The sequence below is a fragment of the Oncorhynchus gorbuscha genome, linkage group LG22, assembly GCF_021184085.1.
Source record: "Oncorhynchus gorbuscha isolate QuinsamMale2020 ecotype Even-year linkage group LG22, OgorEven_v1.0, whole genome shotgun sequence".
In the NCBI taxonomy this organism is placed as follows: domain Eukaryota; kingdom Metazoa; phylum Chordata; class Actinopteri; order Salmoniformes; family Salmonidae; genus Oncorhynchus; species Oncorhynchus gorbuscha.
The window spans coordinates 33,085,032-33,099,902 of NC_060194.1; the positions used below are offsets into that span (position 1 = coordinate 33,085,032).

The 14,871-nt window shown below is 44.2% G+C and overlaps 1 protein-coding gene across 3 annotated transcripts; it reads right to left on the bottom strand.

The window, feature by feature from the left end:
• Nucleotides 1-8: 8 nt before the first annotated feature.
• LOC124009588 (AP-1 complex subunit gamma-1-like) lies at nt 9-14,472 on the bottom strand. Of its 3 annotated transcripts, none has more exons than XM_046321512.1 (22): nt 14,291-14,472; nt 13,561-13,628; nt 11,588-11,712; nt 11,226-11,367; nt 10,935-11,031; nt 10,606-10,682; nt 10,311-10,406; nt 10,125-10,205; nt 9,936-10,034; nt 9,734-9,789; nt 7,813-7,926; nt 7,537-7,677; nt 7,169-7,223; nt 4,114-4,236; nt 3,891-3,980; nt 3,654-3,781; nt 3,368-3,472; nt 2,582-2,726; nt 2,277-2,421; nt 1,959-2,113; nt 1,696-1,794; nt 9-1,606 (listed from the first exon to the last, which is right to left on the bottom strand). In XM_046321512.1, exons 3-22 carry the CDS (start codon nt 11,710-11,712, stop codon nt 1,508-1,510), a joined length of 2,172 nt encoding a protein of 723 aa, XP_046177468.1. In that variant the 5' UTR covers nt 13,561-13,628; nt 14,291-14,472; the 3' UTR covers nt 9-1,507. The 3 variants fall into 3 exon arrangements, with proteins under 3 accessions (XP_046177468.1, XP_046177465.1, XP_046177466.1); XM_046321509.1 differs by having other exon boundaries at nt 13,421-13,628; XM_046321510.1 differs by lacking the exon at nt 14,291-14,472 and adding an exon at nt 14,078-14,260 and having other exon boundaries at nt 13,421-13,628.
• Between the last annotated feature and the right edge of the window lie 399 nt (nt 14,473-14,871).

Here is a 14,871-nt window from a genome sequence, read left to right on the forward strand (position 1 = left end):
TAAACTCATTAAGGTTTGATAACCTTTAATTAGAAATGACAACATGGGAGTCGAAGGCAATGCACACAAACAAAATTCTCTTTCCGTTTCCATTTCTCCAGCTGGTTCCTTTGAGTGTAGTGGTCTAAAGGGTGGATGTTTTGCTTATTTGCACTGAATCCCATTGGAAGCATACAATTATTAATATCCACAAACCAATTTACTTAAACAATTGCAAGGGCAGCTGGTAATAAGGCCCAGATGTTTGGAATATTGGAAAGTTACCAAACTAATTTTCTAGTACTACTTTTGTAACCTTGTGGAGGCACTTCTCCAATATGCATAAATTATTTGGTAATTGCAACAAGATTTGCAATCTCATACAACCCAAGACTATCTAGTGTTTTAAGAACAAGAACATGTTTTTGTTGTTGCTGAAAGTGGTTGGGTAGTGTATGCAGGGCAGGGGTCAGGGCCAGTCTTTCCCCGGGCATAGAAAATAACTTTGGAAGCTAAAGCTATGGCAGGGGAAACACTGGTTAGGACTGGCACTGATGCTTCAAAGATACAGCGATATGGGGGAGTTAAATCATTCACAGATAAAACAGCAACTCTCACCTCAATAAAGTCAAGATACACATACACCATAATACCTCAGCTCCAAAAGGGGGTTCTGAGTGACAGGCACAAGGGAAGAGAGAAGCAGCCGATCAGATGGTAGAGAGAGGTAGGGACAAGAGCACACCAACGGAAGGCATGTAAGTATAGATAAGGCGTAGTGTTAAGGGATGCTGATCATGTGGCTCAGACTAGGATAATTGTAACAGTGACCTACACCAGTAAGTAGGTCAGTAGTCCTGGAGTGAAAGACAAGGTGTCAAGCTTAACTAGTTTACAAGGTTGCACGAGCCAAGACTACCAACTACTCTTAAAATGTATCCTGACAGACCCCTTTCATGTGGACAGTCATGATTGCAGTTCTCAGGATTTATTGTTCTTCTGATTGGACGAGTACCACTGGCTCAGGCAGACAGCTGCATATTACTGTTGTTGATTGATGTGACACAGATGACCTGCAAGTCTGGAAATATACAGCGAAGCTAGTACCATGTTCAGTGGTGTCATTAATACCGCTAGTTAACCTATGGGTAATGTAATACCAGTAGTCCGAACAGGAGCTGAAAAGGTAGAATGGTGACAATGGCTTTTAGGGTGACAGAGTCTCTTGAGAGTTCATCTACATGAATCCATGTCAAACTGTAGGGGAACAATTTCCACAGTTCACGAGGGTCAGCCATTTAGAAAAATAACAATTAAGAGTAATTTGAAAAAACATCAGCTTGGACTGACAGCATCAGGTTGTAGTGTGGAATAGTTGATTGACAGAGAGGATCCCCTCGAAATGATTTACAGGCAGCTGTTAGGTAGAATGGGTCCCCACTCCTGGGCCTGGTCAGCTATCGATCCTTCCACGTACATTGTCTTATGTCTGTGTCAGTGTTGATGGACAGGTTGATTGCAGCGGTCATTACCAGGCAGTGCTTGGGAAGGAGTCGATCTGCACCGTGTCCTGGCAGACAGAGCTCTGGCTGGTGTAGCACACACGCACCCTAATCTTCAGACTCACCTGGGGGGGGGGGGAAGAAGTTCATTTTTAGTCCATTGTGGGTGTGCGCATGCATGTGGTGACCATGAACTGACTGAATGAAGACCCACCTTGTTTGGGTTGTTGAGGAGCACAGTCTGGGTCACCTGACCTAAGCCATGCGCAGGGATGACGTCACCACTCGGAGCCTTCATCTGTAACTGGACGCTCTGAGGTGGATGGGAGTGCGAGATAAAGGTCACAAACAGCCTATAAGTAGGGCCGAGAGTTCTTCCTGGTCAGTTACATGGTCTGGAGGACCCTACTCATGACGTAAAAGCTTGGAATACCAAATACAAAAGGTACTCCGACACAAAGAGATGGGGAAGCAGACCTTGGGTACTGCTGCTTGCAGGGTGAGGCCAGTGATGTCCCCGTCAGTGGAGTTGGTGGCAGTGAGGGTAACGGTCATCCCTGTGTCTGTCTGTGTGTCAGTCTGTAGTTTCAGCGTCACACCGTTTTTCTCATACACTGTAACACTAGGTGGTGCTATGGCAACAAAGAAAAAAAAAATCTGTCACTGGAAATCATGGAATTCAACACCAAAAACAGATGATCATTAAATACATTATGAAGATGTGTTAATTCCAAAACAGTTGATATTTGACTCCATCCATCTCTTTCCCTCTCTCAGCTGTTGTGTGTGTCTCACCAGGTGTTACATCCAGGCCTCCCAGCAGGTCCAGTAGGTCTCCCCCAGCTGTGCTGTTAGCTGGGCCAGGTGCTGTACTGGACAGGGATGGGCTGGGCTGGAAAGGCTCCCCAGAACCACCCAGCAGGTCCAACAGATCACACACCTTGACAAGGTAAAGCAAGGGTAAATATTACACATCATGTAATATTCAAGAAGTTTAGCTTGAGAAAGTACACACACAGTATACAATAGTAGGTCAGATATATATATATATCCAGGTAGCTGAAATACCTAAGTTTATTGCAGTCATTTTCATCACTTACCTGATTAGAAGGTTCCTGGGGAAATACCATTTCCTGTGTCAGTTTGGTTGGCTCCAACTCTTTGATAGTCCCCCCTGCTGATTCTCCATTGGTATGTCCCGGGGAGCTTTTGTCAATCACCGGCATTCTCTCCAACACGGCAGCCCTGCGAGCACAGAGAGCTCTCTTAGCAGTGTACTGGGGTGGGATACAGTGGCTTCCATGATGCAATGCCCCACTCACTGGCAATGTACCCATACATAAAATATAATAGTCGAAATCAAAAACAAATTCTATTAGTCACATGCGCCAAATACAACAGGTGTAGCTCTTACAGTGAAATGCTTACTTATGAGCCCTAACAAACAATGCAGTTTAAAAAAAAAATACAGATAAGAATAAGATATAAAAGTAACAATTCAAGAGCAGCAGTAAAATAACAATAGCGAGACTATATACAGGGGGGGTACCAGTACAGTTAGTTGAGGTAATATGTACATGTAGATAGAGTTTAAAGTGACTATGCATAGATGATAACAATAGACAGTAGCAGCGGTGTAAGCAAAAGGGGGGTCAATGCAAGTAGACATTTGATTAGGTGTTCAGGAGTCTTATGGCTTGGTAGTAGAAGCTGTTTAAAAGCCTCTTGGACCTAGACTTGGCACTCCGGTACCGCTTGCCGTGCGGTATCAGAGAGAACAGTCTGACTAGAGTCTGACCATTTTTTAGGGCCTTCCTCTGACACCACTATATGCATGTATGATTGGCTAACATTGCAAATAGTATTATGTACATTATAGGTTGTACCTCATGTGGTCGTATTTCTTGAAGAGAGCGTTATATTCCACTGCTCTCTGCTGGAGTTCCACGTCGATACAGCTGCCGTAGATGCTGACGATGCTCCTAATGCGACTGCCAGAGAGGGACAGGGGAGAGAAAAACAGGCGGAAGCAAGAGCTATTTTAGTAGTCGCTGTATCAGCAATGTAGAGAGTCAAGTCCCAAGACCCCACACAGTGGGCAAAAACTGACATAGCAGTTTTCAGTTATTGCTGTATAGTATAGTTCAAGCAGTGTGAGATACTGATGCTTACTCCACGTTATGTGTTATGCGTGTGCTGAGTTTCATGGTTGCTGTGAGAGCGAAGCCCCTGGTTGCTGGCGATGACATATGTGACTGTAGAACCGTTTCCAAGGCGTCCAGGACATCATCCTCCGTCACCTAAGGGCAGGACAGAAAACAAGAACTACTGCCTCGGTTTAATGACAATTACTACTGTATTGTCAATTGGTGTTAACCATGACTGTGTTACAACAACCAAAGCACATACCTGAACAGGTTCGGTCTCCTCACACTCTCCTCTCAGAAGCAGGTCTCCATACTCCCCAATACACCAGCACGCAACCTGTACCAGGGATTGCTGCGTACACACAAACGTTGCACAGTGCCACAGCTGATAATCCGAGTATAACCAGAGCCTTGAGGTTTTCCTGAATGATAACACACACATTCCTACAGAGCATGGCACAAACACATTCATACTAAAGCCATACCACTGAGATGTCTGTAATCAGGGCTCTGTACAGCTTGTGGACCGTGTAGCAGTGAAGTTCTGTTGCGGTGGTGATGAGCTGGATCAGGTTGGGCACAGTCTCATCCCGCACGTCACCCCCTGCCTGAAAGAGAGTTCTTAGTTTGACTGAGATTCAAGTTCCTTGGTGTCCACATCAACAACCAACTAGAATGGTCCAAACACACCAAGACAGTCATGAAGAGGGCATGACAAAGCCGATTCCCCCTCAGGAAATTAAAAAGATTTGACATGGGTCCTGAGATCCTCAGAAGGTTCTACAGCTGTATCCCTGCCTGGTAATGACAGCAACCGCTCGGCCTCCGACCACAAGGCACTTCAGAGGGTACTGCGTATGGCCCAATACATCACTGGGGCAAAGCTGCCTGCAGTCCAGGACCTCTACACCAGGCGGTGTCAGAGGAAGGCCCTAAAAATGTTCAAAGACCCCAGCCATAGACTGTTCTCTCCACTACCGCATGGCAAGCGATACCGGAGTGCCAAGTATAGGACGAAAAGGCTTCTCAGTTTTTACCCCCAAGCAATACGACACCAAATGGTTACCCAGACTATTTGCATTGTGGCCCCACCCCAACCCCTCTTTTTACACTGCTGCTACTCTGTTTAACTATACATTCATGTGCATATTACCTCAATTGGCCCGACCAACCAGTGCTCCTGCACATTGGCTAACCGGGCTGTCTGCATTGTGTCCCACCACCCGCCAACCCCTCTTTACACTTCTGCTACTCTCTGTTCATCATACATGCATAGTCACTTTAACCATATCTACATACTATCTCAATAAGCTTGAATAACCGGTGTCTGTATACAGTGGGGCAAAAAAGTATTTAGTCAGCCACCAATTGTGCAAGTTCTCCCACTTAAAAAGATGAGGCCTGTAATTTTCATCATAGGTACACTTCAACTATGACAGACAAAATGAGACGGAAAAAAAAATCCAGAAAATCACATTGTGGGATTTTTAATGAATTTATTTGCAAATTATGGTGTAAAATAAGAATTTGGTCAATAACAAAAATGTATCTCAATACTCTGTTATATACCCTTTGTTAGCAATGACAGAGGTCAAACGTTTTCTGTAAGTCTTCACAAGGTTTTCACACACTGTTGCTGGTATTTTGGCCCATTTCCTCCATGCAGATCTCCTCTAGAGCAGTGATGTTTTGGTGCTGTTGCTGGGCAACACGGACTTTCAACTCCCTCCAAAGATTTTCTATGGGGTTGAGATCTGGAGACTGGCTAGGCCACTCCAGGACCTTGAAATGCTTCTTACGAAGCCACTCCTTCGTTGCCCGGGCGCTGTGTTTTGGATCATTGTCATGCTGAAAGACCCAGCCACGTTTCATCATCAATGCCCTTGCTGATGGAAGGAAGTTTTCACTCAAAATCCCACGATACATGGCCCCATTCATTCTTTCCTTTACACGGATCAGTCGTACTGGTCCCTTTGCAGAAAAACAGCCCCAAAGCATGATGTTTCCACCCCCATGCTTCACAGTAGGTATGGTGTTCTTTGGCTGCAACTCAGCATTCTTTGTCCTCCAAACACGACGAGTTGAGTTTACCAAAAAGTCCTATTTTGGTTTCATCTGACCATATGACATTCTCCCAATCTTACATTTACATTTACATTTAAGTCTTCTGGATCATCCAAATGCTCCCTAGCAAACTTCAGACGGGCCTGGAGATGTACTGGCTTAAGCAGGGGGACACATCTGGCACTGCAGGATTTGAGTCCCTTGCGGTGTAGTGTGTTACTGATGGTAGGCTTTGTTACTTTGGTCTCAGCTCTCTGCAGGTCATTCACTAGGTGTGGTTCTGGGATTTTTGCTCACCGTTCTTGTGATTATTTTCACCCCACGGGGTGAGATCTTGTGTGGAGCCCCAGATCGAGGGAGATTATCAGTGGTCTTGTATGTCTTCCATTTCCTAATAATTGCTCCCACAGTTGATTTCTTCAAACCAAGCTGCTTACCTATTGCAGATTCAGTCTTCCCAGCCTGGTGCAGGTCTACAATTTTGTTTCTGGTGTCCTTTGACAGCTCTTTGGTCTTGGCCATAGTGGAGTTTGGAGTGTGAGTGTTTGAGGTTGTGGACAGGTGTCTTTATACTGATAACAAGTTCAAACAGGTGCCATTAATACAGGTAACGAGTGGAGGACAGGGGAGCCTCTTAAAGAAGAAGTTACAGGTCTGTGAGAGCCAGAAATCTTGCTTATTTGTAGGTGAACAAATAATATGCCATAATATGCCATTTAGCAGACGCTTTTATCCAAATACTTAATTTCCACCATAATTTGCAAATAAATTCATTAAAAATCCTACAATGTGATTTTCTGGATTTGTTTTCTTCTCATTTTGTCTGTCATAGTTGAAGTGTACCTGTGATGAAAATTACAGGCCTCATCTTTTTAAGTGGAAGAACTTGCACAATTGGTGGCTGACTAAATACTTTTTTGCTCCACTGTATAGCCTTGCTACTGTTATTTTCAAATGTATTTTTACTGTTTCACTGTAAAAGCATTTTAGCATTTCACGGTAAGGCTGTTGTATTCGGCACACGTGACAAATAAACTGTGATTTGATTTTGTACTGCCTAGTAGAAAGTTAGACAGCGGGTCCGGATCTAGAACTCTAAATAATGTCACGGGTCTGGGTCGGATCGAATTGTCCCAGGTATGTGTCATTTTAACTGACTTGTCCCGAAGGATCCATACAGATCTGAATGACTGCTGCAGTAGAGAGAGAAATTCTAGAATTTATGCTGCTGCTCTTGGTGCGGGTCGGAACGGGTCCCTTCTTGATCAGTGAAGAACTCCACTGTCTAGACTAAAGTCAAACATTGGCAATGTGGGGTGGCCTAGTTTCCACCCAGACGGCTTGAGGTATAGGCTAGTGGAGTGAGACCAGTGAGACACATCATGGGGGTATTTACAATAGATATTCAGTTAAAAACAAGTTGTAAAGGCTCTGAAACCAGGTGATTGTGGTGCAGTATATAGTGTCATTATTTACCGTGGTGAGGACATGCAGGATGGTGTCAATGTGCCAGCGCTGAGAGGGAGCATACCTAACAGAGACAGAGACTTAGTGGTCAGTGTTGCGGCTCAGACACAAATATAGACAGTCACAGAGACTGACACACAGGGAGGGCAGGCTCCTGGCTAGGCCTGTGTATGTTTTATGATAGAACAGCCAGATAGCTGTGAGATATACAGACACTGAGAGCAAGACAGAAACACAGTAACATGTCACTCAAAGAGACAGGGAAACATTCATATAGACAAAGACACAAAATGAGACATCCCAGCACACACAGACCACAGAGAGACTTTGTGGCATAGAGATTAAAGCCCATAGCCAGGCGAGGTCCAGCCCTGTACCTCTCTGCAGCGTTGAAGATGCCTGAGGTGGTGTGTGCTCGGAGCTCTGGGGGACAGCTGGAGAGGAAGAGGAGAAGCTCCTTCATCAGAGAGCGGATGTTGACAGCTGACACCAGGGCCAAAGAAAGCTCCAACGCCCGGCTGAGGGATAAACATAAATAATAGAACAATATACTGTTTGCTGTTCTCTACATTACCACACCTCCTTCCATAATAGCTCATGTATAGGCAGAACATGGCCAGCTGGTAAGATAAGTTCAGAAATCACAACATTACCGTTTGACAGAAGCATCCTGGTCCTTCAGGCAGTCCACTATGGTCCCCCTGTGACGCTGCACTGCATTGTGGTCCGTCTGAACAATTTTCTGAAGGGAAGTCATGGAAATATACCTGTGCATGAATAAAAATAAATACATTCAGACAAGTTATATTTCTGCATTATATTTGTGTAAGGGCTGTGAATTGATCAACACAATTGGTGCATGTATACATTTCACGGAAAATATACTCTGCTCAACCAAGCAACATGCTTGTGATTCTTGTCTATAAGTATAATTTCCAAGATCTCCCATCTCATATATATTATGTAAAAAATTGCTGTGTGCTTTCTTCCCTGGTGTTAGGCGTGACTGCTCTCCTCCAAGTTCAAGGTCTTTGAATTTTATTTTAAATATCTACACTACATGACAAAAAGTATGTGAACACCTGCTCGTCGAAAATCAAAATCATGGGCATTAATATGGAGTTGGTCCCCCTTTGCTGCTATAACAGCCTCCACTCTTCTGGGAAGACTCCACTAGATGTTGAAACATTGCTGAGGGGATTTGCTTCTATTCAGCCACAAGAGCATTAGTGAGGTCGGGCACAGATGTTGTGCGATTAGGCATGGCTCGCAGTCGGCCTTCCAATTCATCCAAAAGGTGTTCGATGATTTTGAAGGGCTTTGTTTAAGCTAGTAAAGTTATTCCACACCGATCTCAACAAACCATTTCTGTATTAACCTCACTTTGTGCACAGGGGCATTGTCATGCTGAAACAGGAAAGGGCCTTCCCCAAACTGTTGCCAGAGTTGGAAGCACAGAATCATCTAGAATATCATTGTAGTCTGTAGAGTTAAGATTTCCCTTCAGTGGAACAAAGGGGCGTAGCCCGAACCATGAACAACAGCCCCAGACCATTATTGTGCGCGGCTGCTCGGCCAAGGAAACACATTTCATGAAGCTCCCGACGAACAGTTGTTGTGCTGACATTGCTTCCAGAAGCAGTTAAAAAACATACATATATTTTTTTAAATGGTAGTGAGTGTTGCAACCGGAAGTTAGACCATTTTTACGTACTAAGCACTTGTTAAGTGACTGTCCCACTGGATGTCATAAGGTGAATGCACCAATTTGTAAGTCGCTCTGGATAAGAGCGTCTGCTAAATGACTTAAATGTAAATGTAAATGTAAGACCCTGCGTTCCCATTCTATGAGCTTGCCTACCACTTCCCGGCTGAACCATTGTTGCTCCTAGATGTTTCCACTTCACAATAACAGCACTTATAGTTGACCGGGGCAGCTCTAGCAGTGCAGAAATTTGCCTAACTGACTTGTTGGAAAGATGGCATCCTATGACAGTGCCAAGTTGAATGTCACTGAGATTTTCAGTAAGGGCATTCTACTACCAATGTTAGGCTATGGAGATTGCATGGCTGTGTGCTCAATTTTATACACCTGTCAGCAACAAGTGTCGCTGAAATAGCCAAATTTGAATGGGTGTCCACATAGTTTTGTATATGTAGTGCATCTGGTGAAACGATATGACAGAATGATCCCATCTAAGCCAGTCTAGCAGCTCTCCAGCAGCCATCACACTGTCACAGGGATGTGAGCTTAAGCCTAAAACCAGACAAGAATAGCCTGCTGGACCAGACAGACCCTACTAAGGCAATCCCAACAGGAAGTATGCCTCAGAACAGACCGATAAAAGGAAACTTCATATGTGAACGTGAGCCCACGACGTACAGAGAACCCTGTCTGTCATTCTAAGGGCTCTAGCTAAATAATCCCACAAATAGACATTACTGACCGTGTTAAGCATGATCAGAATCCAGATGTTTGTCTGCCTCAGGCAACAATAATCTTCTAGGCAACAGGCCAGAAACCATGAAAAAGGACCAGATGAGATCAAAGGAAGAGAGAGAGGGAAGACTAACCGGATGTTCCGATCATTGTTCAGAAGAAATCTCCCCAGGATGTTCACAGCCAAGACCTGTCACACACAAAACATCTTCGATACGGCTTCTGTTATGCAGAAATGTAAGCTACATTGGCCTCCATCACTTGTAGCACTTCCAATAGATATAAATATATACAAACAAGAAATCTCTTGATGACAATATCATGTGTGACACTTACCCTCAAGCCACTTTCTGATTTGATGTCCATAACAGTGAGAACAGTTTCATACAAAACAGCACTGCCTGCGGTCTTACTGCTGTCTGTGTTCGTAGCCACCTGAAGGTCAATAATACAAAAGCTGTGATTAAAATCTAAATAGTTCATAAAACAACCCTGCATGACTATTTATTGATGGAAATACTGTACCTGGGCCAGCAGGTCATTCATGGCGTCACTGGCTGTGTCATTATTGCGCCCCAGGATCCTCAGCAACCTAAGAATGCGCACCTAATGATGGAGGAAGTCGGAGGAAGAGAGAGAGAGAAACATGTAGATTCTGTCACAATATGCTTGTTTTTACCCCGATTCCAATTCACTATTCAAAACACTGACCTGCAGGAATGGGTCACTGATCCCAGCCACATTGTGTTCTGGAGAGTAGCCCGACATCACCAGGCCTTTCATCATCAGGACCAGCTCCGGCACCGCCTGGGCCAAACACACACAGAGCAGGAGTCAGACTCACAGACCATCATCTAGGGTTGTGGGAGAATGTGTTCTGTTTTTGTAATTAGAAGTTTAACAGTGTAAAACCAAATATATACATTTCAAGGGACTGAAATGTAATGTCTCATGTTGAGTGGATGTACTGGAATGGAGTAGGATGAGGTTTAAGTGTGTGTCTTACCTTACGAAACTGCTCTAGAGTGTCTGGGTTGCGCTCACACAGCTCAGTGATCAGAACCACAGCTCCATGTAAAACCCCTGCAATCGGACGAAACCATTAGGACAGGGGAATATTTGCCACACTGACACCATTTACTATAACATGCATAATAACAGCTCACAGTCAAAATGTAAGACTACGTACTGTCCTCAAATGTAAGACTGTGAAATAGGTAGAGACGGACAGCCTGGTACAGAGGAGCAGACAGTGAACAGTTGTTTGATTTATTTATTTGAACAGATTGCTGGTAATAAAAATATATTTTTTAAATGGTTAGATGAGTGACTCACCGTGGTTCTTTTCAGAGAGCAGGGATCGAGCTGCAGGGGTGAACAGCTCCCCTAGCTCTGGTACTTTTCTCACCATGTGTACTGCACATAGAGCTGCCTGAAATGTCATCACGATCAGCTTCATAACTAAAATAACCTTCAACATCAGTGCCCATGATTGTATACATCAGTCTGTTGCAATGCAGTGTTTGACAGTAGTGATCAAGATGGATTGGTTTGTGTTTCTGCATTACCAAGCTCAACCATGATGGAAGGAGTGGCGGTGTGTGTGTGGCTACAGACGGTGCTCACCTTCTTCTTGATGTAGGAGTTCGAGGCTCTGAGGAGGCGGTCGATCTCTGGGGCCAGGTCTCGACACATCTCAGCTGAGCCCATACAGGCCAGAGTACACAGAGCCAGAGACTGGACATACTGACTGCTGTGGGACAGGTCACTGAAACACAGAGAGAGAGAGAGAGAGAGAGAGAGAGAGGGGTTTCATGACCATTTCTCAATGACTTTGTCCTCAAGTAGAGGCTACTAGACCACTATGTTTATGTGACTAATGACTACATTGATCATACACAGCCTACACATGATTATGGAACTGTAGAACCGTCCGTCTGTCTTATATTTCCCCTTTAATAGAGCATTTCAGATAAAATTGTCCTTACTTCTTGATGGAGTTAGTGATGAGCAGACTGGCATCCTGTTTCTCGTCTAGAAGCATCATGGCACCCAGGTACCCAACACGTTTCTCATTGTACCGAGGGCTTGCAATCAGACGCACACACTCCATCTGACACCAGATTGGGGGGGGGGGGGGGGGGGGGGGGGGGGGGGGGGGTCGTTAGGATACAAAAAGAGCAAATATACCAACTCTACAGAGTCATCCCCTGACATCTTATGTACACTGAACAAGAATATAAATGCAACATGTAAAGTGTTGGTCCCATGAGCTGAAATAAAAGAGCCAAGATATTTTCCATTTGCACAAAAAGCTTATTTCTCTCAAATTTGGTCCATAAATTTGGCTACATCTTTGTTAGTGAGCATTTCTCATTTGCCAAGATAATCCATCCACCTGACAGGTGTGGCATATCAAGAAGCTGACTAAACAGCATGTTCATTACATAGGTGCAGCTTGTGCTGGGGATAATAAAAGGCCACTCTAAAATGTGAAGTTATCACACAATATAATGCCACAGATGACTTAAGTATAGAAGGAGCCTGCAATTGGCATGCTGACTGGAGGAATGTCCACCAGAGCTGTTGCCAGAGAATTTAATGTTCATTTCTCTACCATAAGTCGCCTCCAACATCGTTTTAGAGAATTTGGCAGTACGTCCAACCGGCCTCACAACCGCAGACCACGTGTAACCACACCAGCCCAGGACCTACACATCTGGCATCTTCACCTGCGAGATCGTCTGAGACCAGCCACCTGGACTGCTGATGAAACAGACTGTGGGTTTGCATAACCAAAGAATTTCCGCACAAACTGTCAGAAACCGTCTCAGGGAAGCTCATCTGCGTGCTCGTAGTCCTCACCAGGGTCTTGATCTGTCTGCAGCTCGGTATCGTAACCGATTTCAGTGGTGAAATGTTCACCTTCGATGGCCACTGGCACGCTGGAGAAGTGTGCTCTTCACGGATCAATCCCGGTTTCAACTGTACCGGGCAGATGGCAGACAGAGTGTATGGCGTTGTGTGGGTGAGCAGTTTGCTGATGTCAACGTTGTAAACAGAGTGCCCCATGGAGGTGGTGGGTTATGGTATGGGCAGGCATAAACTAGAGACAACGAACACAATTGCATTTTATCTATGGCATCCGGAGGCCCATTGTCTTGCCATTCATCAGCCGCCATCAACTCATGTTCCAGCATTATAATGCACATCCCCCATGTCGCAAGGATCTGTACACAATTCCTGGAAGCTGAAAATGTCCCAGTTCTTCCATGGCCTGCATTACTCACCAGACATGCCACCAATTGAGTACGTTTGGAATGCTCTGTATCGACTTGTACGACAGCGTGTTCCAGTTTCCGCCAATATCCATCAACTTCGCACAGCCATTGAAGAGGAGTGGTACAACATTCCACAGGCCACAATCAACAGCCTGATCAACTCTATGTGAAGGAGATGTGCCGTGCTTCATGAGGCAAAAGGTGATCACATCGGATACTGATTGGTTGTCTAATCCACGCCCTTAACTTAAAAAAAAAAGAAGGTATCTGTGACCAACAGTTGCATAGCTGTATTCCCAGTCATGTGAAATTCATAGATTTCAGCCAAATTAAATTATTTAAATTGACTGATTTCCTTAAATTATCTGTAACTCAGTAAAATCTTTGAAATTGTTGCATTTATATTTTTGTTCAGTGTAGCTACATTCTGTATATATTTTATATGTTGCTTGTTTATTTATATTATCAACACTGAGATGTAATGAAAAGCGCTGTAGAAACTAAATAAATAATTATAATCTTAAGAGCACTGTTCACTACCTGACCAAAGTGGGCGGGGTAGCCCAGCATGTGCACATAGAGCAGCTTTGCCAAGTTGTGAGAGCGGGTCCCATTGTCAGCCTGTCTGAACTGTGCCCGGATGGCAGCACACTCTCTTTGGATCACACCACGCTCCTCACCCTGTGTACGGGCTCCTCTGATCACCCTGATCATCTCCTGCAGACGCACCGAAGGAGACATGGCTCTGCTGTTTGAGTGAGTGAAAGAGAGTTCAGGATGAGCTCCAACAACATCAACAAAGGTCCTTATTACCTGCCTGGCTCACCGACACGTAAGGCAGGTGACAGACATACAAGAATACATAGTAATCTGAACGGGAAAATGCATTGAGTATCGGTCCAAGCAAAACTAATAACACGTTCATGAGCGCCTGTAAAAACACTCGCATTTCCTGTACAGTCATGAAGAACAACAATATTACTTCCGAGGTGCAAGTGGGGTTAATGATACACCCGAGGTCTCTAATTCGTTTAATAGAGCAGCCGTTCAGTCATTAGTGAAAAGTTAAATACGAAACGACCATGATGTACAACTAAACAAGCTTTACGTACATTTACAGGCAGCCGTGAAATATAAAACATTGACGTCAATTTTATCTTGACACAGTCAATGTAGTTAACTATCAAATTCACTCACCTAACTAGCACTCCTTAGCCACACACAACACACGATGTTTTTATGCTGTGATGGCAAGCGAGGAACCACAGCTCTTGCATAGAAATTCAGTTCGTTAGGCGATCTACTTTTAGAACATGCTTAATAGAGATGTCAACCATGCATTTATTTAGCCAGCTAGCTAACGTTAATGCCCGAGGATAACCTTCGATTACATGGGAGCTTGTCTCTTACCTTCAGAAAGTGAAAACGCCCCTATAAAAATACCAAGCCGGTTTCTTTGCTCAATAAACGGAGATGTGTCAACATTCATTAAACGCTTGCCTCACAAATGAATGGGCGGCTTATATTGGCTGGACGCCTAAAGTACGACAGTACCTAAACCCATAAACTTAATCTGAAAAACATAATGGCAGCATCACTTCCGAAATCGGATCTCTGACAAACCCTGAACTCCGCCCCTTAGGAAAACTGAAGGCTAAAAAAAACAAATTATTTATACACTAGATGATTTGTAGGGGGTGCTGTGTTGAAGCCTCTTGCCTCCATCTTGGCACTCCCTCGCCGTTGGAAAGAAAAATAGCTATAGAAATTAATGCCTACATTCATTTTTGCCACATTTGTTGTATTACATACACCTTAATGCATGATGTTAGTGTCCCACTATACCAAAAACATACTTAAATATTTAATTTTGTCCTTGAAATATTTAATTTAAATACAGTACAATTCCATTCATTCCTACGTAGGACTGCGCCTACTGGGGGTTGCCAATATGGCCGACCACTGGCGTCAAAGCCTCTCAATGGCCAATA

Excerpts from the sequence above, each read along its gene's own strand:
- LOC124009588 (XM_046321509.1), bottom strand. The coding sequence starts at position 13,621 with ATGTCTCCTTCGGTGCGTCTGCAGGAGATGATCAGGGTGATCAGAGGA. Across the intron at positions 11,032-11,225 it reads ACTCCTACATCAAGAAGAAG|GCAGCTCTATGTGCAGTACA; the intron begins GTGAGCACCGTC and ends ATGACATTTCAG. Across the intron at positions 2,727-3,367 it reads AAGAAATACGACCACATGAG|GGCTGCCGTGTTGGAGAGAA; the intron begins GTACAACCTATA and ends CTGTGCTCGCAG.